This window comes from Meleagris gallopavo, chromosome 1 (genome assembly GCF_905368555.1).
Source record: "Meleagris gallopavo chromosome 1, MGAL_WU_HG_1.1, whole genome shotgun sequence".
NCBI classification, from domain to species: Eukaryota; Metazoa; Chordata; class Aves; order Galliformes; family Phasianidae; genus Meleagris; species Meleagris gallopavo.
In genome coordinates this window covers 59,605,593-59,630,382 of record NC_139404.1, presented here as the reverse complement: position 1 = coordinate 59,630,382, position 24,790 = coordinate 59,605,593, and the positions used below count along the sequence as shown (strand labels likewise).

The 24,790-nt window shown below is 44.5% G+C and overlaps 3 protein-coding genes and 1 long non-coding RNA gene across 7 annotated transcripts in view; 2 read left to right on the top strand and 2 right to left on the bottom strand.

Annotated features, from left to right (window-relative positions):
* B4GALNT3 (beta-1,4-N-acetyl-galactosaminyltransferase 3) overlaps nucleotides 1-8,223 on the bottom strand; it is a 66,765-nt gene extending 58,542 nt beyond the window's left edge. The window contains exon 1 of one of the 2 annotated variants that reach the window (XM_085229784.1): nucleotides 6,338-8,223. Coding sequence is in view for 1 of the 2 variants with exons in the window: in XM_085229781.1 (XP_085085907.1) it covers nucleotides 1,644-2,268 (625 nt within the window). In the remaining variant the exon portion in view is untranslated. Of the gene's footprint in view, nucleotides 1-1,643; nucleotides 2,572-6,337 lie in introns of those variants that run through there. The other variant, XM_085229781.1, reaches the window with a different exon arrangement.
* On the top strand, nucleotides 1,335-20,921 carry LOC146545349 (uncharacterized). Of its 2 annotated transcripts, XR_014884876.1 has the most exons (4): nucleotides 1,335-1,695; nucleotides 14,931-15,046; nucleotides 17,781-17,993; nucleotides 18,904-20,693. It is a non-coding gene; the product is annotated as an uncharacterized LOC146545349 (long non-coding RNA). The 2 variants fall into 2 exon arrangements; XR_014884872.1 differs by lacking the exon at nucleotides 14,931-15,046 and having other exon boundaries at nucleotides 1,354-1,695; nucleotides 18,904-20,921.
* On the bottom strand, nucleotides 8,363-20,407 carry CCDC77 (coiled-coil domain containing 77). The gene is made up of 11 exons (XM_003202458.5): nucleotides 20,274-20,407; nucleotides 18,871-19,087; nucleotides 17,932-18,074; nucleotides 17,287-17,383; nucleotides 14,676-14,742; nucleotides 13,817-13,911; nucleotides 12,871-13,019; nucleotides 12,296-12,533; nucleotides 11,289-11,414; nucleotides 11,052-11,204; nucleotides 8,363-9,058 (listed from the first exon to the last, which is right to left on the bottom strand). The coding sequence occupies exons 1-11, from the start codon at nucleotides 20,318-20,320 to the stop codon at nucleotides 8,912-8,914; spliced, it is 1,479 nt and encodes a 492-aa protein (XP_003202506.2). The 5' UTR covers nucleotides 20,321-20,407; the 3' UTR covers nucleotides 8,363-8,911.
* A 2,188-nt stretch (nucleotides 20,922-23,109) lies between the features above and the next one.
* The window catches only part of KDM5A (lysine demethylase 5A), a 51,242-nt gene continuing 49,561 nt past the window's right edge, over nucleotides 23,110-24,790 (top strand). For both annotated transcript variants that reach the window (XM_085229776.1, XM_085229767.1), the window contains exon 1: nucleotides 23,110-23,589. In XM_085229776.1, the coding sequence (XP_085085902.1) occupies nucleotides 23,425-23,589 (165 nt within the window). In that variant the 5' untranslated portion in view covers nucleotides 23,110-23,424. The remainder of the gene's footprint in view (nucleotides 23,590-24,790) is intronic.

The window sequence follows — 24,790 nt, the reverse complement described above, 5'->3', positions numbered from 1 at the left end:
GCCATCCAACAGGGTCACAAACACAGCCAACCCAGTCCCAAGAGAAGAAAACACTATTTTGTTCTAACAACCAGAAGAAAACAAATACCAGTTGTTTTTCATTCCAGCCCCAGATTTCTTTTCAAATAAAGCAGGCTTCTGGAGGTAGAGGGTGAGAAGAAGGGTGGGGAAGGTCATGGATTAACCCTGCTCTGTTGGCAGCTTCCAAGATGCTCCCCAGGAGGCCAGGGAATGCAACCTCAATACCTAGCACTCTGGTGCTGCAGGGATCCTGATGAGGCTGCAGTCTTCCCTCCTTGTGGCACCAGCAACCATGGTGGGTTGGGAGAGAGTGCAACTTTTTATTGAAATTGAATATAATACAGTTGTTTTCCTCATCTTCTGTTTTAGTTGGTAGGGACCGCAGTCGTGTCACTGTTTCCAGTTTCAGTCTTGAAACAGGATGCATTTTCTAAGATGTAAGAGTAGTCCTGCCTAAAGGCAGAGGGGAAGAATCCAGAGCATAACAGCACTTCCTTGCTTGCATTCCTGCTATTCTCACCTCCCTCCTAGCCCTTTCTCCTACTCACTCTCCCTTTGCATTGCTACCACCTTCACTGTGTGCCTGCACACACCCAGCCCTTTCCCCTTATCACCTCGCTCTCTCTCTTGCTGCACCACTGGAGCCCTCTTCACATTTACAGTGTTTTGGGGTGTGTCGACAGGCTAGTATGCAGCAGGAATCATAAAACCATAGAATAACGTTGGAAAAGATCTCAAAGACCATCAAGTTTAACCATAGACCCACCCCACCCTGCCCACTGACCACGTCCCTCAGTGCCACATCCACACAGTCACTGAACACCTCCAGGGATGGTGACTCCACCACCTCCGTGGGCAGCCTGTGCCACTGCAGCACCACTCTTTTGGAGAAGAACTCTTTCCTAATGTCCAACCTGGATGCTTGGCTACATTGCATAGAAGATGCCACTTGGCACAGGCTCATTTTTCCCGTCCCAACTAACTCCACCATGCATAAAAAGGGCATCGCAGATATAGGATCTTTTCCGGCCACCAAAATCAGACCTCTGCCATGGCTGGAACAATAAATATGTGGTTTTAACCTTAAGATCACAGATAACAGGGAACAAATGGACCAGCTGATGGCCTGGTCCTGTAGTGGCTTTGTAAGGAGCAGATACCCCTGGAGCACCCTGCACAACTGCAGCTGACAACCTGGTTGCTGACACCAAGGGAAAAGGAAAAAGGAAGGGGAAAATGAAAAAAAAAAGAAAAGAAAAGAAGAAAAAGGAATCTGCCCGCACCCAATCTCCTCCCTTCTGTACTCCTCCAAGTTCGCACCAAGCACACCGTTACCAGGCCAGCAGCGCGCATCTCCCGGGCGCGCGTTGCCTCCTCCTGTACGTACAGACATACCGCCGCTGTCCCGTTAAGGCGATACTCAAAGCGCCGGCTTCGAACCCGCCCATCGGACTCCGCAAACCCGGCCGGGTCCCGCGTCGTCACAGCCCTCCGAACAGAGCCGACGGCAAGAAGGCGAAATCCCGACAGCGGCCCCTCTCTCGCGACACAAACCTCGGCTCCGGACCCGGCACCGGGCAGAGAGACGAGGGACGGAATGGGACGGTACGGGCGATACTTACTGTGGACCGGGCCGGCTCCGCCGCCGGGTCCCGCCGCCGCCAGCAGCTCCAGGTAGGCGGCCCAAAGCCCGAGCGCCAGCGCGCCCAGGGCCAGCAGCAGCCGCAACAGCCGCCGCCGCCGCAGGCGCGCCAGCAGCCGGCCCCGCATGGCGCCGCTCAGGGCGCCGGGCCCCCTCCGCCCCGGGCCATGCTCCCGCCGCCGGGCCGCTCCGCACAGCACCGGCTCGGCTCGGCCCCCCTCCGCGGGGCGGGCCCAGGTGCGGGGCGGCGCCGCGGCCCCGCGGGGGCAGCTCCCGGGCGGGCTCTGCCGCCGCTCTCCGCACCTGCCTCCTCCCCGCGGCACCACAGCGCTGCCCGGCCTCGGGTCGCCCCCTCCGCCCGGGAGGGTCGGCACCCTCCGGCACGGAGTTGGGGAATGATAGCTGACATCTCTGGGAGGTGCTGACCTGCCCGTTTGCTCTGCGCTGCTGAGACAGCGCTGGAGCACTGCGTCCAGATGTGGACTCCTCGGTACGGGACAGACAGGGACCTGTTGGAGCGCGTCCAGAGGAGGGCCATAAAAATGATCCCAGGGATGGAACACCTCTCCCATGAGGACAGGCTGAGAGCTGGGTTTGTTCAGCATGGAGAAGGCTCCAAGGAAACCTGAAAGTATTCTAAAGGGGGGGCTGTAAGAAAGAAGGGACTGACTCTTTAGCAGTGTCTATTGTGACTGGACGAGAGGAAATGGTTTCAAACTGAAAGAGGGAAGATTTAGATTGGATATAAGGAAGAAACTTTTTACAGTCAGGGAGGTGAGGCACTGGAGCAGGTTGCCAGAGAGGTAGTGGATGCCCCATCCCTGGAGACACCCAAGATCAGGCTGGACGGGGCTCTGAGCAACCTGACCTACCTGTGGGTGTCCCTGGTCACTGCAGGGGGGTTGGACCACATGGCCTTTAAGTGTCCCTTCCAACTCAAACAACTCTGTGCTCAGAAAAAGGAAACTTATCCTCCATCTGTCCATCCCCAGACAGGGCAGGTGACACCAGACACTGCCTGGCCACTGGGACACGGCTTGAAGCAAGACAACAGGAACTAGAGAGGGACACTTCTGTCCAACAACTGCACTGTTGGAACTTGTTTGCATATTAAAATAAATAAGCATGCAATTCTCTGGTTGCATTGAGGGGAGTGGAAAGGAAACTCTACACTAACAAAAGGACTCCCTACCCAGAGCACCCTCTTCACACTGGGCATTCTCAGTGAGCATCCACCAGTTCAGCCAACAGGATATTTTGTGCTTTGCTTGGGGTTTTGTTTATTGTCCATTTTGGCTGTGTTTCCCCACAGTAATACCACACTTAAGAACATGCATCTCTTGTTCCTCTCTGGCTGCATCTCTGTGTGTCCCTGCTTGTTCTACTCGCTTGTGCCTTTGGTTATCTAACAACTGTTTCTCTGTTCTGTAAGTTACTTTTAGCTCTGTGCCAACATCCTTTCTCTGCAGTCTCCCCAAAGGTTCAATTATCTGCCTCTTGCTCCTTCCCTTTTCTCTTCCCGTGTAACTTTCGTGTTAATACCAATTACCAGCCCCACACCCAGTACACCCAAGCATCCCTTACCATCACTAACCTTGGTAACTGCAGGGCCTCCCTCCTGCCCATAGCCATGCTCTCAAGCACAATTCCTGACTTCATCTCAACATTTGTACCTGAAATGGCCGAAATGCTTCTAACAGAAAAGGCAGTTCTGAGGATGCTGTTGCCCATTATTTTCCCTCTTGGCTTTTTGGTACTAGACTCTATAAACACGTTGCTGATGGGCTATGCTGCTAAAATCCATGCTGATGCTTTGCAACACAGTAGCAGAATCCACTGATTCCTCAGTTAAACTCTTGGGAAAAGCACCTTTCTGACCAGTAAAGTTTGCAGTGACAGCCCAGGTGTGACTTGACAGCAGTAGCAGTCACACAACTGTTCCTACAGCTCTGCTGTGGGTGGGAAACCTCATCCATGCTTCTATCTTTTCACAGCGTAACTCTTTTAATACATCTCAAACCCTAGTTGTGCAGACACAATGGCATAGAAATGACCTGGCCTTCCTTCTCAGCTGTGAGGAGGACACATTTTGGTGTGACCTTGGACATGAATGACCTAGTGCCTCAAGGAACAAATCCTTGATATCCATCCTGCCCCAGGAATGGGCCTCAACTGCTTTCTGAGCCTCAGAACTCAATATTCACAGCACCTTCGCACTTCCAGAAAAAAAATAAAATTCCTAGTCCAAGATGAGATCTTTTCAGGATTTATCATAACGAGAGACACATCTAAGTCTATGATCGTTTTGGACATCCACCTCTCTTCAAATCTGACTATAATTTTGCCTGACCTTCCTCCTTTCCTTTCTTAAAAACACCAGGACTTGCTTTATAATTTAAGTGATCGTGCTCATCATCCTTCTGTTTCAAAGGAGCTCTGAAGATACGCCACAGTCATTTTATTATGGACACCACTGAGCATAAAGCCAAACAGCTTCCCCTGGGATGATGCTGATCAGACCTTTCCCCAGCCAAGCTAGCACTAAAGGGAAAGAGAGATTTACTGAGCAGTCTGGGAGTGACTCATTGCTGAGATAAATGTTTACAGTGAGTCAATTTGATCCCTGAATCAATATAGGAGAATTCAGCACATCCTGAATGTGCTTTTTATTCAAATTGAACCCATTTCAGCAATTAAACCCTTCCTAACGGAGCGGTTAAGATTTCCTTGCTTTGACATTGAAACGCTGGTACGTAGGAAGCCTCTCTGGGTTTTCTGAATCAAAGCAGGTAAACCCTATTTACACGTGTAATTTGTCCACGATCCAACAGCATCGTAATTCATAAAACATGCAATTTAGTCAGTGTAAGTGAATGCTCAGCCCTACTGAGGGCCTCATTAATAAAGCTGCGTTTGGAGCTTACTTGAAGCACAGCCACACTAACTCCTGCTCAGAGACATCCTTTCTGCAAATAGTTGTTTGGTACTACATGGGCAGCATCAGAACTCCATCCCCACTATTCTCATGCCAGAAGCATTTCCCCCCAGTAGGTTAAATTCCAGTTACACCTATGGCATGTCTCAAAGAAAACTCTAAAGATTTGATGCTACCTAAAGATTGAAACAGTTTTCATTCCTTACACTAAATCCTATGAATGCAGCTATCAGAAGGAATTGCTGCACTTTCAGCTCTCGTCCCTTCTACAAAGCATGAGTGTGTTTCAGTACCCGTGCTACCAGTGTGCTTCTACAGCTAGACTTGCAAGTTTAAGAACAGCTCTTTAAGGGAGCAAAGTGAGCATTTCTTACAACTTTGAAATATGAAAGCAAAGCGTTACCAAAAAACAAGAAAAATCTTAAAATGTCCCTTATATGCAAACGAGCTGTTACGCTGCTTTGAATGGGGACAGAAGTGACATCATTAGTAAGATTTTGACTAAGGCATGAATATGTTCCAGTGTAGCAAAATGTATTTGTGAGCTGTAATTACAAGTCTGACCAACATAGTTTTCCATGAACTGATCTAACGAAATGCATGGGATGTTGCTCCCAACTAGTCTCAAAAACAAGTGTCTCATTATTTACCAAAGAAATACTTCCTGGCCTACGTACAGAGGCATTACAGTTCCAGATTAGGTGCCCAGACAGTCCATCCATACTGGCAAAACATGTTTCTGAACAAAAACGCAAGCAATTTGAGTTGCATGTGAGCATATATTCTTATTTAGGTCCATTCTAACAGCATTGATTAATTATACTAAATTATGGTATAGGAAAAATATGAGGTTACGTGGGTTGTTCTTTCCTCCTCCTTTTGTAACCTTGCTGTGTAGGGTGAGTTGACACAATATACTTTCCTATAATAAAAGCAGTAAAACAAGTACTGAGAAAACTCCTACCAATATTGCTCACCAAAAAAAATAAAAAATAAAAAAAATCCTATCTCTAAGGGCACAAGGGACCATTAAATCATTTCCTGTGATTTCACATCATTATATTTCATTACCGTCTAACACGTCAAGCCTAGTAACTTATTAGAACAAGTCATCTTTTCCAGAGGCACAATCTTTTTTTTGTTTGTTTGTTTCAGAGACAGAGAATTCGTTATCTCCAGAAGTAGTTTGTCATAATGAAAGAAAAAGAACCATCTTTCTGATCAAATGTGTTCTTTTTTCTTTTTACATTGAATCTCCAGGGTCAAGCTTCTTGTTCTTGCTCAGCCTCTCTGCTAAGATAAAGAGGCCTCTGGTAGTTTTTCATCACTGTACATGTATATTAATCAGCCCTAATGAAATACAGTATGAGCTCTTACACAACCTTTTCATCTCTGCTAAATCATCTTTAGTTCTGTGCCTTGCCCAATATTTCAACACCCTTTCTAAAATGCATGCGCTCCTAAGTAATGCTACACAACTTGTTCTCACCTCTGCTCACATTTCCCCTGTGTACAACACTTTTGCACCCCAGTCCCCAATGAGCTTCTTTGTCCAGTTCCAATCCTTAATCCTCGGACTGTCTCTATATTCCAAGAGTCAGCCATTTTAGAGATACGTTACAAATTGTTTGCACCTACATAACATGGCACTTAGTTGTACTGAAATGCTACAGATCACACGTTAACATCAACTGGCCAAAAAGCTCATCTTTGGAGCTGATTATGGAAAACGGACTAACCTGGGTCTCACAGCCTTTTTCAGGAAACCTCTAGGAAATGCCAAAAATGTCTTAAAAGGCAGTTGCAGGTGGTAGAAAGTACTTGACTTTTTAAAGCAGTTCTTGGCCTGAAGGTCCCCATTTGTTTTGGCAACATGAAAGCAACATCTCACATGATCACGTGATGTCACACAGAAAAAGCACACAGTACTCTGCACTTCCTGCCCTTGGACAAACCTCCAAATAAAACAAATTTACAGATCAGCACTATTGTAGTTTCTTCCCCTACCCACCTCAAATAGGAAAGGTTCATAACCTAATGACAAACAAAGAATAAAGTCCAATATGGACTTTGATCCAGAAGCGCCAGCAAATATTAGGAATGTTGCCAGCTTATTCGGTTCAGTGTTTCAAGTAATAAGAAATATTAGTAAGGGAAACAGGAACTTAAACATTTACATCCTTCTTTCCCCAATACCTCTTCCTAGTGCTAAAAATGTGAACATTCGAGCCTACAGTCTTTATCCAGATACACTGCATGGTTTCCAGGTGAGGAAAATTTAACTTAATCAGCAATTTATAGTTTGGAAAAGCTGAAAACAAGCAGAAAACTTCTTTATACTGGTTCAAGAGGCCTTTTTGCTGGCTTCCTGTCAATTGAATTTAAGCAGATGGATCTTGCTAAGTGGCTAATAGTTTATTATATAGCGTTTTTTCAGAAGTTGTCTTTCAGGACCTGTAATATACATATATTTTTTGTATTCTGTCTTCAGACTGGTAGAATATTATCTCACATACAAGCTTCCTTTAATTAGCTAGACTTATCTGAGATAGAACTCAGCAGCTAAGGGGTGAAACTAAATTATGGACAGCATATGTTTATTAACTTCCCCCAGCTACCCACGTAGCATTAGCATGTAAGCTGTCCGTGAAACGGTTTCTGAACTGGTTCATCATTTTTCAGCTAAACTAGTCAGTGATAACACACTTTAAAAGAGCCTATTCTAGTAGTGGCTAAGCACCCAGATACAGATCTACCCACAATGAAGTCTGTCTGTGATGAATATGACTTGAAGAATACATGTGCCCAATGAAAGCCACAGTGTAGAACCATAAGGGACAGCAAGATTTCCAAGACAGGGTACAAAACTGAAGCAGGCCTTGACTTTTCAAAGCAATTTCCCCACTGCACTGTTTTAGCTGGTACTATATTAAATATATATATATTTCTCCAAATTCGGACAGCACAAGAGCTTCCATTGTGTATCTGCCCCTCCCAAACATTGAATAGGGATCTCCATTGCCACTACCAAATCCAAAAGAAGCTGTGGGCTATCATTTCTCATTTTTAAATGAGAAGAAACAGTTGGTATGCTTTAGGTGTATCCTTTAGAAAGATATGCTGCTTCTGCCATATTTAACAAGGTAGAAAAGGTACAGTAGGAAATGAAAACCCTGGAATTGCTTTTCTAGCACAGGCATACTCGCAGTCTACCAGGTGGACAAGATTTGCTGACACTTCAGTGAAAGCACAAATACCTTGTGATTACAAACGGCTGAAGCACACTGTAGCATCCCTCATTATTTCATCTGTTTTCTACAACTGCATTGACCTGATGTCTGCTATGAAGATAATCATTATATAGCTATTTCATCATGTAGCAACTAGGCAGTTGCTCTTCAACCCCAATTTCAGTTACAGCTGTGGAGCAAAACCATCATGAGTGAAAAGTGATCATGACTTGTTGGTACAAAACCATGGTGTAGTTTAAAGCTACAAAGGTAGATAATACAGTGACTAAGGAAAATAGTATGTGCTTTTTTTTTTTTTTAAATGAGCTTCCTGCAGGAGTCAAGAGAGGCTAGAAAAAAAGGAGATGGGAAGATGATTCTTGAAAGTGTGATATCTCACTTCCCCCAGCTATTCAAAACAAGAGTACACACAGCTCATTCTTGCAGCTAAGTTCTATAAAATGTTTTCTTTTTTCACCATATTAAAATCAGTCAGGTTTGTCCCAGCTAGGTTAGAAATAATCAAAGGGAAGCTATTTAAAAGTAGTTATATTGTAAAAAGTAGAGTTGGATGTAATACATCTTAGTACAAAATTTCTGTGCAAGGTCTTTTTCAAAGAAAATTTCCAGTTATATCCTGAATTGCCTAGGTACCAACACAATCATCACTGAACACACTTTAAAAGCTCTTTCTCACATAGGAAAGGGTGAGCCAAGCAATTCAAATCTTGAACTAGATCCTTTAATCATATAGGTCATTAATTTATATTCCTGCTTTCTAATATGTTCCAAATGAAGTTTAAGATCAGTATACACCACTCCCTACACCACAAATATGAAAGTAATAAAAGGTATAAGAATATTCCTGATGTATCAGTCTTTTGATACTTTCTGTAGCAGACTCATCAGGTGCCTATCAACAGACACAGCAAACTAATTTGGCATGCTAGGAATCGTTTGTGTATCACTGATGGATGTTATGACATTCCTAACTGCAGATTTCTTCAAGCCTTCTATTACTGGATGCCAGTAAACAGGCAATGTCCCATTCCTAAAACTTTGATGCCAACTAAAACTTCAGTTTCAGCAGACTCGTAGTTCATTCTCTAAGCCATAGATTTTTGCTTTTAAGTATTTTAATTCTTCTTGAATTTTACGAGTTAGTCTGTTTCCTTGACGAACCTCTTGTAGAATTACAAGATCCTGGTCTGGTCCAATATTCATAGTCACCTAAGAAGAAAAGAAAAACAGATTAATTGCAGAGTGCAATTGAGAGTGTACTATGAGTATATGAGAAAGAGAACTCTAAAGGAGACCTTTTGTAGACAGCAAAGAGGATGCTTCAGCTAATGTCAGTAGGCTAATGCATATCACCAACAGAAAGTTATTTCAGAGCCAAAAAGTAGCAAAGCCTTTCATTCATTAGGATGCTACATTACTGCTAAGGAAGAAATCTGAACAGAATATTATCAAGTTTACTATAACTTGTTGGGTTACATTTTACTGCTAGCATTATTTAGCGAATAAGATGAGGCACTGATCTATTGATGTTTATATAGCAGTATGTTCTTCCCCTCTTATGAATACATTTTGTCATCTTCTGCTATTACAACTAGAAGTGATCCAACTGCTGTGGCCAGCTTGCTGCCTTCTGAACTGCACACAACTCAAGGGCAGCTCAAGAACAACTCCTGAGCTCAGGTCAAGGCATATAGCTGATATTGTGCTGAACTGAGGCTGTTGGATAATCATTCCTGATGGCAAACTAGAAAGGGCTGACATTTCCTGTCACCCTGGAATTGAATAGCATGCCAGCCCAGTCACATTCAACATTGCAACAGCACAGACTTGAAAACTGATCGTAAAGCTCTCTTTCCTCTTGACACGTTAGGATGCCTCATTGCCACCATGTAGTTCTTTGTCAAAGATTTTAATACACAGGTTAGGTCCTTCAGTCGTCTACAGTCACTTTGACCTCAAATGATAAGAAGGATTTAAAGATCAGAGAAGATTTCTAACAAGTATTTTATTCCGCTGCCCTCTTGTGGTTGGAAGTGTGAAGAGATTATGAACCCACAGTAACAAAATACACACAGCTGTAGTAAAGATATCATAGGCAATTCCTGTCTCCCACACTCATGCATGTGCAAAGTTTAGCTCTTAAAAAAAAAAAAAAGGTAAACCCACAGTAAAAAAAAAAAATCCAAACCTCAATTCTCTGAATCATATCTTAGATATCATAACTCAAACTCCAGACAACAGCAAGTCTGTGGCTTCCTTTCTAAGCTATACAGATGTTTGTCTGCACATGTAGAAAATGCATCTTATTTCAAAGTTACACAACCTCAACTTCCAGTCATTGCTTCTGCTGTGATTTCTGCACTATTGCAAATGATATATTTACAAAATAAACAATATTCACAATACTTACATCAATATCCCGTCAGTATTCTATTCGGAACAAAACCAAACCCTACAGCATCCAGAAAAAAACCAACAAAACTGCATATTCCAAAGAATATTCTTCTGCATCAGTCCACTTTACTGCCTTCCAATTTTGAGTCCGCTGAGTGAGCCAAAGGTGTAATAAGGCATAATAAGGCATTACAGGATTGTGGAAGGAGAAGAGAAGGCTCCAGGGAGACTTCATTGTGGCCTTCCAGTGCTTGAAGGGAGCGTTTAAATAGGAGGGGAAACGACTGTTTATGAGGGTGGATAGTGATAGGACAAGGGGGGGATTTAAACTGACACATGGGAGGTTTAGGTTAGATATTAGGAGGAAGTTTTCCACACAGAGGGTGGTGACGCAGTGGAACAGGTTGCCCAAGGAGGTTATGGATGCCCCATCCCTGGAGGCATTCAAGGCCAGGCTGGATGCGGCTCTGGGCAGCCTGGTCTGCTGGTTGGCGACCCTGTGCATAGCAGGAGAGTTGAAACTAGATGATCATTGTGGTCCTTTTCAACCCAGGTCATTCGATGATTCTATGGGAGCCTTCATAGCTAATACATAAACAGGACTGTTCCTGGACAAACTTGATGCTCGACTGATTAATGATGACAAATCTTTTTTGCTTAATAATATACAAAACAGAGCAAGCTTTATCAAATATTAATATTTGAACAAGCATTTAGGAAATAAATTTAACTCTAGGGAAATATTAATTTAAATACTGAGGCTACACCTTGATTGGTTAAGCCCATCACGATTAGCAGGAGTTATTACCTTAAAAAGCTGCTTCTCTACATCTTTCAGTTTCTGCCGAAGCTGTTTAATGTCATTCTTAAAGCCTTCCACTTCCATATTACGACGTTTTTCCAAGGCCTCGTATCGCTGAGTCACCAGCTTCAGGCGCTTCCCCATCTTTTCTGAGCGTTCCTATAGAGATGCAAACTGGATGGAGTAAGAGAATAGAGACTGTAAGATCATCGCGTTGCTAGTACATGATTACAGGCTAATTACCTTAAAGAGTTCTCTGCCAACATCTCTCTCTTCACAAATCCTAGCCAGCTCACTTTCCAGGGTGATACACTGTTCTCTGTACATGTTTGAGAGCCGCTGCTCCTGCATTAGTTCTTCTTGCAGTGTCTAAGGCACAGAAGGAACAGAAACAACTCCAAAGCCAATGCTCACAGTGTTTCCCCTTCTCTAGAAAAAGAAGTGCTACACATAGATAGCCTGACAGGCTATAACTAAAACCAAAGCTAATGAAGTAGCTAGGTTAGGTCTCCTTCCACAATATTATAATGCCACTTCCATTACCAACATCTTTTAATGAGGTGATCAGTTCTGCATGACAAAGCATGACTCTCTCCTCTTTCCCTTAAACATAATATTCTACCATAGTCTGCAGTTCTCCTCTTCACACCTACTTGCTCAGTACTGCATTTCAGAAGAATCTGCATTCAGCACAGGTGCAAACAATTCCTTACTGTCTGTTTATTTTCTACATTCTTACTGTCACTTTGCCCACAGATCTCTCAACTGTGCACTGGAAGTGCGTTAGAAGTGGAAGGAAAATCCAGACTACTATAAAAGGACTAAGGAACACCAATTGAAAGGACTGTTCAGTTCTGCCAACATGAACAAAGTCAGACATCACATTCTAAGTCCATTAACTGAAAGCATTTATTAAAAAGTGCAACAGACAAGTAAAGAAGTGTTGCCCTATACATCTTGTGATTTGTAGAAGTAGAGAACTGCATTGGGTGTAAGAAAAAACAATAGTGAAACACTACCATAAATCCTAACCATATATTCTACCTGAAATTCAAAAACAACACTGAGGCAGGAGAGTTGCAGTATTCAGTATTTTTAAACACATTAGTGTCAGCAACAATGCAACTTAGAGCAAGCCAGTACAGCTTTGAAACAACTACTCACTGCTTAAGTTGGCAAGAACCAGTCTTGCAATTTTGGAAAGACTACTGGAGGGCCTCTCCCTGGGACAAAAAAAACCAAATAATTACCTTTACTTCTCTACTGTGGGGCTTCCCAGCTTCACGATCTGCTTGAAGCACCTTCTTGGTATCTCTCTGCTTCTTCTCTCCTGCCTCCCTGCCAATAAGCTGATCTGAATCTTTGTCAATCCTCCTCAACAGATTTTCCTTCTCTACCATCCACGCTTTCTCACTGGCTCGAACATCAGACTTCAGCTGGAGAAAGTCACGAGTACTCTCATATAAGAGATTTTGAGTCTTGTTGAGTCTATAAAAAGAGATCCAAGAGGATTTAATTCATTTCCTCTCTAATTCCTACCCTAATTGCCCCAGTCTTCATTGCAAGTCAGAAGAAAGCAGACAACAAAAAGACAAGCATTTTCCCAGCACTTAGCTCTTCTCATCTCATGAAAGATATACTATACAAAACAGTAGTTCTGGTATGTTGACTACTCCATCTACTTCCACATACTGCCAAAGCCAATAGCTGCACAATGTGCTTTTCTGGTTGCTGCAGCAAGCAACAGATTGAAAGCCAACATGGTTTTGTTGTTCCCCCTCTTCTCATCTCATGACATTACATCTGGCCATTCTCTCACACTCACTTATCTGTTAAAGTTTTAATCTTGTCCTGGTCTCTCTGATGCTGGACCTGGGCTTCTTCCATGTGAATCCGCCTGTCCTCTAGTAATGCCTGAAGCTGCTCTTTGGACAATCGTGTCTGTTCTTCTATCTGAGCTTGCAGGGCCTCCACCTAAATAGGCAGGCAAAGATATTACTGAGGAAGATCTCACAACAGGTGGTGCTCCTGACCTTGCAAGGGTCTTTAAAATTCCAGAATTCAAGTCAGAGACTCTACCTGATAATAACCTTTAGAGTTTTAATTTTTCATTTTTAGTTTTTGTTTTAATGTTAACTATTTTGAAAAACTAAAACATTTTAAGAAAAAAAAAATCATGCAAATAAGCAAGACGGGGAAATTATAAACAGCAGCAATAGATAAAAGATACCAGAAAGATTTAAACTTCACACAGGATGTGACAAACCTTTGGAATATGCAAACAGACTTCTGCCTCTATGCTATCAACTTCCAATGAAATGGTAATCATTAACCCAAATTCTAGAAAGGCAACCAGCCCACACATCTTGGAGAAAAAGAAATTAAACAAAATGAGTGAAGAAGAGAGATGCAAATAGTGCACGCGGTCAGGGAGACAAACTGGAACAAGTAATTGAAAAAAAATTTTATGTACTATTTGAAAAAAAAACTTCAATTACAAATTCTGTATTTAAAGGCACTACGTACAAATAGGCTTCACTGGAACATCTGCTTATGTAAAGCTCCCAAAGTCAGACCCAAGTTCTTAAATCTAAACTATTCATCACAAAGGAACAGGCAAACTGATAGGAAGTGGGAATCAGTAGTAAAAGGAGGGGACTAATAAAAATTGGTGTGCATGTATCTTACGTAGGCAGACAGCATATTTATCTATCGATTTCCTGAATAGGCAGAAAATACATCCTTCAGTTAGCAAATAGTTTTAATTTTACCTGAAGTAGAAGTGTTTGGTTGTCCCTCTGATATCTCTCAGGACTTTCATGTATGTCTCCTTTTCCTGCTTGTTTTGAAGTGCTCCTTTTGGTGCCTATTTGCAGAAATCAAGAAGTAGAAAAGTCATCTCCAATGTACCTGCAGTACCTTTCCAAACACAAGATACTGTATGTGCTAGATGGCTTACAAGAACAGGAAAAAGCTTGCAGCTGCTAAAGTCTCAAGGACTTACGGGAGAGATAACTGGATAGAAAACTGTTCCAGAGCTTGTAGTGATTGTATTTCTTTGTCCCCTACTATCAAACTTAAATATTTAGGCAATGTACTGATTTTCTTGACATATACAGAAAGCAAACATATCATATTTTCTTAAATAAATGATGAATAAGCATAAAAAACAGCTGCACATTTGTCAAATCTTGAACAAATTGAGCCTGTTAGCTCATTTCAGTCAATTTGAAAATGGCAGTCCTTTCCAAACAGAAAATCTGCAAGTAGACACGGATCCAAACTACCACCAACATTAAATGCTAGCAGAGCACCACATCCTGTAATGGATATGGGGGGCTATTCAGTTGCTACCTGCACAGTTCCTGAACAGCCACTCCACAGTCATACCAGCCTCTTCCTTAGCTGAGCAGATCACAAGCACAAGAGCCAGCTCAGTTTATTTTAAAGGATTTTGAAGCGAAGCTTTGAGTAGAATATGCATAAGGATGCACATATGGATACATTTAGGAAACTTAATGGAAGCACAACAAAGTATTCACAGTAAATAATTATTTTTGTACATTGGACAAACCACAGAGAAACAAGTATCAATTGCTGAGCAGCTGTTAGATTATCTTGGTATGGTACCTGTTCTAGAATTGTCATTTCCTTCATGTGAGTCTCTGGATGTAGCTGGCCTTTGTAGAACAGTAACCTATAGAAACAAGATTAGATAGCTCAACATCTTGACTTGTCATGACTAAGAATAAATCTTAAAGAGAGAACAGATATCTAAGACAACAGCAATACCTCACCTCTACCACAAGAAAAGGAAGACACACAAGTGTAATGCCTATGGTAAAAAGAAGTTGCCTTTGTAACAGCAGAATTTTACCATTTCAGCCTCTGTTTTTCCAAATCAACTGGAAAGTAATCCTGCCTTTGCTGGCTTCACTAGGATGAAATCAGCATCTTCAGAAGGAAAAAGAACATTTTGGAAGCAGATGAGAATAAAGAAGGTAAAAGTGACAATTATGTTCCTTTCTTCGCTCATAGCAGCCCAAAGAAACACAAAGAATCAGCACATTCACTCAAGCTATTAAACAAGCCTGGGATAAGAGCCCATACAGCTATTAACATAAACCATCTGTTGAACAGAAGGCCACTTTAAAATAGGGGGCCAAAAGGGGACAGGTTATAACCCCAATGTTTATCTCAACGCAGCTATTATGAGGGCTGCTCCCACAGTAATGCCCTCTATTTTAATATGCTGGTTCACAACATCAGAAGCAGATGTTGGCGATACGGCAGTCGAGGTTGAATCCTCCCACCAACATTCTGTTACATTTTGTTGCTGTACAACAGATGGCAGCAGAGGGACAGCCTGGCAAAATGGTGTCTGACAGAGAAGTACATCTGAAACAAAGGTGCGTCACTGAATTTCTCCACGGGGAGAAAATGGCACACAGTGACATTCATCAATGACTGTTGAATGTTAAGCGAGATCAAACAGCCGATGGGAGCATAATGAGGCAGTAGGAGGTGTTACAATACTGCTGACAGCACCATGAAAGACAAGTCATGTCCTAGACAGCCACATGTGGCTGTCACATCATGAAATGAAGAGCGTTTCAATCAGCTCATCCATGCTAACTGGCAAATTATAACCAGAGAACTGTGTTGGAACTGAATATTGGCTTCAAAGCACTGGAAACAATGCTGGCAAGATCAGAATATCACAAAGTTTGTGCCAGGAGGGTCCCATGAATGCTCACATGGGAACAGAAAGAACACGATATACCAGTTTGTCAGGACCTATTGAACCAATACGAGGCTGAAGGTGACAGTTTCCTGGTGAGAAGACATACAGTCACCACTATGAGCTAGAGTCAAAATGACAATCCATAGAGTGGCAACGTGAATTCCCCATCAAAGAAAAAGTTCAACAGGTAAAGCGATGTGCAGTGTCTTTTAGGACAGGATGATCTTTCTGAATTTCCATAACAAACCATCAACTCTGATGCCTACATGACTACACTAAGCTGAAGGCTTGAAATTCCAGAGTCAGGCCAGAGAAGACAATCTTTCTCTTAAAACACAGTAATGCCAGGCCCCAAACCAATTTGAAGGCTGGACTGTCTTGCTGCACCAAATGTACAGTTGGAATATGGCACCTTCTGACTTTTGTCTCCCAGGCAGACGAAGGATGGACTGTGTGGGCAACACCTTCCTAGCAATGATGCAGCTGTGAAACAGTGGGTCATCTTCACTGGTGCAGATTTTTCCAAGTTCAGCATGCAGGCTCTAGTTCATCATTGGTGAAAATGCAAAGCTAATGGTGGTGATTATGCTGAAAATAGTGTTCTGTAGCTGAGAATCTGCTCTATCAAACAATGTTATTGTACTCTTTGTACAATACTCTTTGAACTGTATCTGCTGCAGTTTTCATGGAAATAAACAGGAGGCATTACTTTCAGAGCAACCTGTGTATATAATAAGCCTAATTTTAGAGATATCTGTATTTTGGAATTTTAAAGCCACTGCAAGATTTTTCCACTGCTTTAACAATGCAGAACAATCATAAAGGATGCAGGGATCCAGCCTTTTCCCCCTCACCTTACACAAAGAGAAATCCTAACATTCCATCACCCTCTGTATATCTGAATCATGCCATGTATGGCAAGAAAATGGAAGTAGGTTCCGCTACGCTGCTTTTCATATGCATTGCCACATAATTACTTTGACATCTGTAACATGCAATACAACATTGCCTAAAGAGAGAGGTTCTTCCACAATCCCCTGCCCAGGAAACCATAACAGCAACCTTAACACTTCTGTACCCTTTATGGAGGTCCCAAATGCTACTGGTGCTGTTCTGAAGATCAAATATCTTGGAGTATCACACCTACTGACTTTCTGCACTTCCTTCTGTCTTTGTGCTCTTCTCTCCAGCTTCTCAATAACCACCTGCCAGATGGATTCAGACTCCTAGCTGACATTTATGGGGTTAGTCTTGAGGTATAATTTGAAGGTAGAAGGGGCTGATGCTAGCAGGACCTAGCTCCAGTGCATTTGTTCCTATTTATCTGTCAGTAGCTATACTAAAGCCTGATGCTGCTATAGACCTACAAATTCCCTCCCCTTTTGGGCTTATTTAGCAACTTTTGACTTGGAGGATAGATTTGGTCTGTGGTCAGCCTTTGGGGTACACATCTTCTTGTAACAACGCAAAATAGCTCCACAGAAAAATTGAACTTGCCTTATGTGGTGGCTCCTTGTGAAAATATGTAACTTCTCCTACATCTGTTCCCACTAAAGCCAGGAGATGTTGAATTTTTTTCCTATCCTCCAATTCCCTGGAATGTAAAGAAATGGATCAATACATTGTGACACAATATCTTTCCACCTTACTCATTAAAATCTCCAAGCTTTCCAAACTGTCAAGTTCTTGAGAATACTTTAACAAGCTCCCTGAGACATTTCTGATGTTGCATAATAAAAAAACCCACCAATTTTGTCAGCACTGAGGAATGCTCTTCTTTTCAAATGAGTCTGATAACACATGGTAGTAAAGAATTTGCATTCCACAGTTATGAACTCTATAAAAACCTTGCAGATACTTCAGTGGATTGTAAGTACCCATTTTTTTTAAAAAGTAAACTAGATTGAGGGTTGTATCAGATTTCTGTCATGCTCCAAAGAGATGCCAAAGCATACTAACCCAGATTTTTTTTTATTTATTTTTTACTTCAGTTCCTAAAGCTTTAACAGAAAACTCCCACTGTGGGAGGTGTGGCTTTGCTGCTGCTTTGAATACTCCAGATCTGGATGAAAACTAGAAGGATCCATGGGATGCATGTAGTTTCTACTGCCAGTGCCCCAGCCCAATATCCAGACAGTGCACCTGATTTTCAGTCGGTCATTCTCAGAGTAAAGACGGAGCACGTGTTCTCTCTCCTGGAACAGGTAGATTTGCATGTCACTCAAAGCCTTTTGCAACTCTGCAATCTCCTCTTCTCGCTGACGTACTTCCCATTGCAGTTTGTGCTAGGTAAAGAGAACGGGGTACTTTCAGTGAGCACTGGGCAACAGTTGGAAACAACACACCACATAGGCTAGACCCTGTGTCTGTAAGTGTGTGTTAAACTGTCAGTTTGAGTGAATTACGTTTTCCTCTTACAACATTTGACCAGATGAAGGTAGTATTGAGAAATTAAGTGGGTTTCAATAGGGAGCTCAGGGTCCCTATTGTCACTGTCACCCTACAACACCAGTAAAAAGGCTTATGTTAGGGTCTCCCATTTCCAACGGTTGCACATTTGCACTAATGGGCAGAGTGGTGTAGCTAAGAGAAGGGACTTCAGCAAAAACTTTAGCAAAGCCTGTGTAATAAACTTCCTTAAAAGAAGTTACTGAAGGATAAACATTAAAAGCTTTATATAACTTAGTAGTGAAAAAAGTGTTCAGTTACAAAGTTTCATTAATGATTTTCTGCCTAGTGCAGAAAACTAGCAATCTCCTCAGAAGACTATTCTCATTGGACAGATGGCACTATTTTAGAATCCATCCTCTCTTTTCCTATATATTAAATTAGTTGGCATGTCTGAGGGCTTTCAGGCCACTTCAGACATCATCAGTACTTGAGGAGGCACCGCAGTCCCCTCACAAGTGATCATTCTATTCTCAGAGAGTTAAGCAAAACAAAATGACAGACAGATGTATCCTATTAAGGTAGGAGAGAAAACCAAAGTTAAAGGAAGCCCCTTCTCCTCAAATGAAAAGATTTTCAAGTTTCGGATTTTTATAAAAATTTTTTTTAATCAAGTAAAGCTCTTCTCCTAACCTGCTCATCGTATGTTTCTTTGTATCTCTCCAGCCTTTTTACCAAATCCTCATGTTCTTCATCAAAGTCAGCAATCTTCTTGCGGTAGTATTCCAGCAGCTCCCGGGAAGGGCGGAGGAAGGCCAGGCGTTCATTGATTGAAGGGAGAGGAGTGGAGTCCCCCTGACTCTGAGGCTGAGAACTAGAGTACTTGGATGAGCTGTGGGGGGTTGCCAGCCTAGACATAAATATTTTCTGTTACAATCAGAAAGGTCAATACAGTGGAAGGGCAATACAGGAGTGTAGTAGCAAAAGGACTAGCACGAAAGGAATGGTGTTACGAAGGAAAAGGTGCTTGCCTCTAAAGATTTAGGCTCACAAGGAAAACTCCACAAGGGAGAAAACTCTAACCAGAGATCCTTCCCCAGTAACAGTCAGCACTTAAATGAGGTCTAGGAGAGGCACAGCCAGGCTCCACCCCTTCTTGTCACACAGGTGAATTGCCTTCACCTGTGCTCCCAGGGCTCACTGGGTCCTTTCTCCAGGTGCTCAACAGTAACTATACATTTTCTAATGGCATGCAGACTTCAGACTATAAACCGTTTTTTAAGCAAAATAGGAGATTTTTGCTTTTAACTTACTAAAATTTAAACACATTAGCTTGTCTGCACTCCAAGAATCATCAGAAAAAAAATACTTAAGAGAACCAAAAGCTTCATTCATTAAAGAACAGTTGGCAGACTTAGGGCACAGGAGCAGGGGAAACTTATGGAAAAGGGAGAAGGACAAACTGTCAAGGAAGGGAAGTCTCGTGGCTCATTTAGGTGAATTTAAAAGAAAGAGAAGGTGCTAAGTAAAAGAAGAGAGATCAAGGAGGACAAAGTCTTTTGTTTTGCAATTACAGGTAGCAACCACTACAAGATAAATAGACAACCTTTGATAGTCTCTATCTGGTATATGGAGACAAAAACATTATGTGAAGCGTTTTTGATTTCACTGATTTTTTTCAGTAAAGATGACAATTTCAGGTTAGTTGATGCCCGAGCCATCCTAACTTTGGATACAGGATGAGGAGTCCACGTGGGTTTTTTTCTGGGTTTTTTAATAGCGTGATCTGTAGCAGAATTAAAGTTAAGATCTCTTTAGAAGAGATCGATTCACCTTAATAAGAACTCACTCCAGAAGCCCAAACCAGAGCCAGAACTCTGCTCACAGGTGATACAGGGACCTGTTATGTGCGGCTCAGCAGGGCTGCTTAGGTCAGAACTCTGATGCACAACATCCGCGAAAACCTCATACGTATGAAAGTCATTAATTCCCGCCGCTCTAGCACACTAGTAATCATTAGCAAAAAGATACTTCCTGGAGGAACTTTCCCACGTTTAACAACAACACGCTTGCAGAAACAACAGCCCCCACGTTACCTTCTGGAACGCGAAGAGCGTCCCGCCGAGCCGCCCGTTGCGCTCATGGAGACCGCAGCTTTTTACCCTCCGACACTCAAACAGCGGACAGACCCGCCGCCTCTGCCAATTACGAGCAGCCTTCCACGCGCATCGGGTCGTCTCTACCAATCAGCACTCGCGACACGGACAGCACGCGTCCCGCGCTGGAGCCTCTGGGAGTTGTAGTCTTGGAAGGGAGCACTGCGCGTGCGCGGGGAGCGTTGGGGCCTGCAGGGGCGGGAGGAGCGCGCAGCTCCAGCTGGGGTTGTGGTGTTTGTTTGTGGGGCTATGGTTTGGGTTTCGGTGAAACGACAGTCTGCTGCCAGAATTTACTTCATGAACAAGCAAAAGCATGCACACATTCTCCTATGGAAATAATAAACAGAATGACACACAGGACTCAGGAATTAGTCACAGAATTCACTGTTTCAAGTAACACCTGAGTATCCAAATGTATTATTTTGCATCATCTAGGTGCTTTTCGTCTTCTTCCTTCCCCCATGTATCTTCTCATACCCAGCAGCACTTCTTATTGTTGACGCAATGCAGCACTTCCTAATATAGGTACCATGTGTGCTAGAAAATAAACCTAGGCTTACTTCCAAAGCTATAAAGTTCTTTTTCGAACCAGTTTTCTTAATAAACTCAGAAGACAGTGAGATGGCAGTAGATAATTCTCTGGATGAAGGCTAGCACAGACTGTGCTCCCCACCTCATGTAAAGCAGTTGAACATTCTGTTTGAGAAGTGTAAGTCTCTTCTCAGACAGGGAAGTTCCCTACAGGAATGCATCCAAATGGGCCTTGAAAACCTCCAGAGAAGGAGACTCCAGAACCTCTCTGAGCAGCCTGTTCCAGTGCTCTGTCACTCTTGCAGTAAAGAAATTCTTCCTTGCATTATTATGGCATTTCCTGTGTTCCAGTTTGTGCACCTTGTTCTGTCGCTGCACACCACTGAAAAGAGTTTGGCTCCATCCATTTGATTCCCACACTTCAGATACTCTCTGTCTTCTCCAGGCTGGAGGGTCCCAGGTCTCTCAGCCTTTTCTTGTACAAGGGATATACCAGACCACTCATAATCTTTGTGTCCCTCTTTTGGACTCTTGCTAGATGTTCCATATCTTTTTTGGACTGGGGAGCCCAGAATTGAACATAATACTTCAGATGTGACCCCACCAGGGCAGAGTAGAAGGGAGGATCACCTCCCTCGACCTGCTGGCCATGCCCTTTTTAATGCATCCCTTGATACCATTGGCCTTCTGGGCCACAAGGGCACACTGCTGCCTCATGGTCAATCCGTTGTCCACCAGACACCCAGGTCCTCCTCCACAGAGCTCCTCTATCAGCAGCTCAGCCCCTAACCTCTACTGTGCATGTAGTTATTAACTCCCCAGGTGCATGACTCTTCATCTTCACTTGTAGAACCTCATCGGGTTCCTCTCTACCCAACTTTCCAGCCTGTCCAGGTGTTGTTGAAGCATTCTGCCTTGTCAGCCACTCCTCTCAGCTTTATATCATTAGCAAACTTGTGGAGGGTGGACTCTATCTCTTCTTCCAGATCACTGATGAAGATATAAAAAACAAGCTTTTCCCAAATCTTCCCGGACTCTTCCTATCAGTACCTGCTGAAACCCTCTTACCAAAACAAGAAAATGAACTTTGAACAGCCTGGAAGGAAAACAATGGGTTGTTCCTGCAATGAAAGTTTGGCACAGATTAGGAGCTTTTTAGTTTTTTTTTCCACATAGTATTCCTGGCTGAGTCACTGCTTATCATGTAAATGGAGTATGTTGGCGATTCAGTTGTTGGGAACAGTCTCCATGCAAAAATAACCTGGTACTGCTCTTCAGAGAGACACTATAATGCCAGGGTTATGTAGAAACACAATTTCTAGCGGCTGGTGGGCGAACATCTGCACTCCACATGCTCTTAGTCATAAAAATATCCATCATCCGTGCCCAGAGCCCTTTGCAGAAACATAGTGAGACCTTGCCACAGCACAATATCCACTGGTAGGCTCATTCGATGTTTCACAAGATCGGTTTATTCTTATAAATTGTCAAAATTGACGATTTGCTTCCAAGCCATTTCTTTCCTGTCAGTAAAATGGGGGCACCACCTCCTCAATCTAGCAGGGAAATGCTGCTAATGGAAGTGCGTTAATTTGTCTGATGCAGACATGGTGAGAATGGAGGGAGCAGGAGGAAATTACTTTCTCTGGGGCTGAAATGGTACAGTGACTGAGTATTAAACAACGAGAATAAACAGAGAGTTCCCTTTCTAAGAGCGTGTTGTAATGGCTATGGACAAAAACTAACACACACGGGTCCCAAACTGGGCATAGCACGAAGCCACCTGAGGGGAAGGGGTCCGCCCCTCCCCCCCCCCCCCCACGAGGGCCCAACGGCCGCGAGGGGCCGGGCCTGCAAGGGGGCGGGGCTCCCAGCCTTCCTCCTGACGTCCGGCTCAGACAATGGGCGAAACGGCCCTTCAGCACCGGAAGTGAATGGTCTCAGTATCGTCGCACATTCCTCCGCGCCGGAAGTGGAGGTGGCCCCCTTCCCCCCTCGACCCCAGTTCCCCTCCCCCGGCCGCCCCCGGAGCCGCGCCGCACGATTTCTTTAGAAGTGTCGGGCCGAGCGCTTTTCTTCTCGGTTTCTTCGGAGCAGCGTCCCCGCGAGCGGGCGAGGGCTGCAGGCGGCCGTTCCTACAGCGCTGGTGGCCGCCTGGAGACTAGTGCGGCGAAGGGACTATTTTTCGGGTCGGAAGACAACAACTGCGCCCGCTTCCGGGGGAGGGCTGAAAGCGACCGCGTAACTTCCGGACGAGCTGGAACGCGAGCCAGAGGGGCTCGGCGCGGGGGGAGGTAGCCCCGGGGGACGGGGCGACGACACCCAGCAGGAGCCGCCCCGCGTGCCAGCAGGCCGCGCCGCCCCCCCCTGCCCCGCCCCGGCCTGCCTTACCCGGCCCTGCCCTGCCTCTGCCTTGCTCTGGCCGCCGGAGGATGCGCCTCGGCCGCCGGCCCTGCCCCACCGGCCGCCCCTGAGGGCCGCCCCTCTGTGCCCGTGCCTCGGTGCGCTCCCCGCCCCCCTCCTGCGCCCCGCTGCCGGCAGCGCCTTCCCCCCTTCAGCCATGGCGGGGGGCGGCGGGTCGCGCTACGCGGCCGAGTTCGTGCCCCCGCCCGAGTGCCCCGTATTTGAGCCCAGCTGGGAGGAGTTCAGCGACCCGCTCGGTTTCATCGGCCGCATCCGCGGCTTGGCCGAGAAAACCGGCATCTGCAAGATCCGGCCCCCCAAGGTACCGCCCGCCTGGCGCGGGGGCAGGGCGGGATGCGGCCGCAGCCGGGACCCGGGGATGCCGGCGGCTCTGGGGCGCGGCGGGTGGCTGTCCCTGGGCGGCCCCCGGGGGTCGGGAGCCCCTTCCTTCTCTCCTCGAGTGTTTCCGGCCGAGTTTGCGGTACTCGCTGCGGTTGGGACCCCCCTGGGACTGTTCAGTTCCCGTGCCCCGGTTGCTGGGGTTCCGTTTGTCCCCTTCCTCAGGCTACGCCAATGACGCAGAGACCCTATGCGGCGGTCCTTGAGCTTAGAAGTGGTTTTGGAGCGGGTGAGAAGCCTGTAGGCACGGCCAGGGCCCGGGCTTGACGCTCTTCTTGGTGTAATAACCAACAAGCTGCAGTGCGTTGTAGCTGAAAGTAGGCATTTGCACTGCAAGGAGGGGGGGGAGGAAGGACGTGCCTTGTAAAGGGGCCATTGTTTGTAAACAGCCTTCAGACTGTGGGTGGAAGCACGGCCAGTCTGGTTGTGCGCAGGAGTTAAGTGTTTGTGTTAGCAGGTTAGAAGGTCGGGGCTGAACACCCCTTTCTGCACCAGGCCATTGGAGGTGTTTTATGATGCCTCGCTCTGTGACCGTTCAGACAAGAACATCAAGCAGTGTAGGAGCTCAGAGCCTCCTTCATAATTACAAACAAACCTATAAAATAGGAGAGTGAAAAATAGCAAAGGAGAGAGAGAAAGAACATGAAAACAAGGAGCTAAGAGTAGCGTGGATATGGTGACTGCCAATTAGATTTTGTGATCCTTCCTTTCCTGACCCACAGGGTTGCTGGAATCTTTTTAGATAGTTTAATGTCATGGTGAAATCTTGACCTCCATGAGGCTGCCCTTTCTAAAATAAGCAGAATGGCTTAGGTTGGGGGAGAGGTCACAAGAAACTGATCCAGATAATTCATTGAGAGCACCTAGAACTTTCCTAGCCACTGAAGGCTGCAGTGTTTCTCTGTGATTGTTTGGCCATTGGTGTTGCAGGGCCTTGCCAGATGTGTGCATCAGGTTGGTTTGAGATCTGCAAGAAAGGACTAAATGAAACACCTGGTGCTAACCTTGCTGATTCACAATCCTTTTCCATTATTAGAATCTGTAAATATTTTACAGTTGTGCTTCAGGCCTTCAGATGCTGCAGCCATTCATACGACAAATGTGTTGCTTTTTTTGTCCATTTG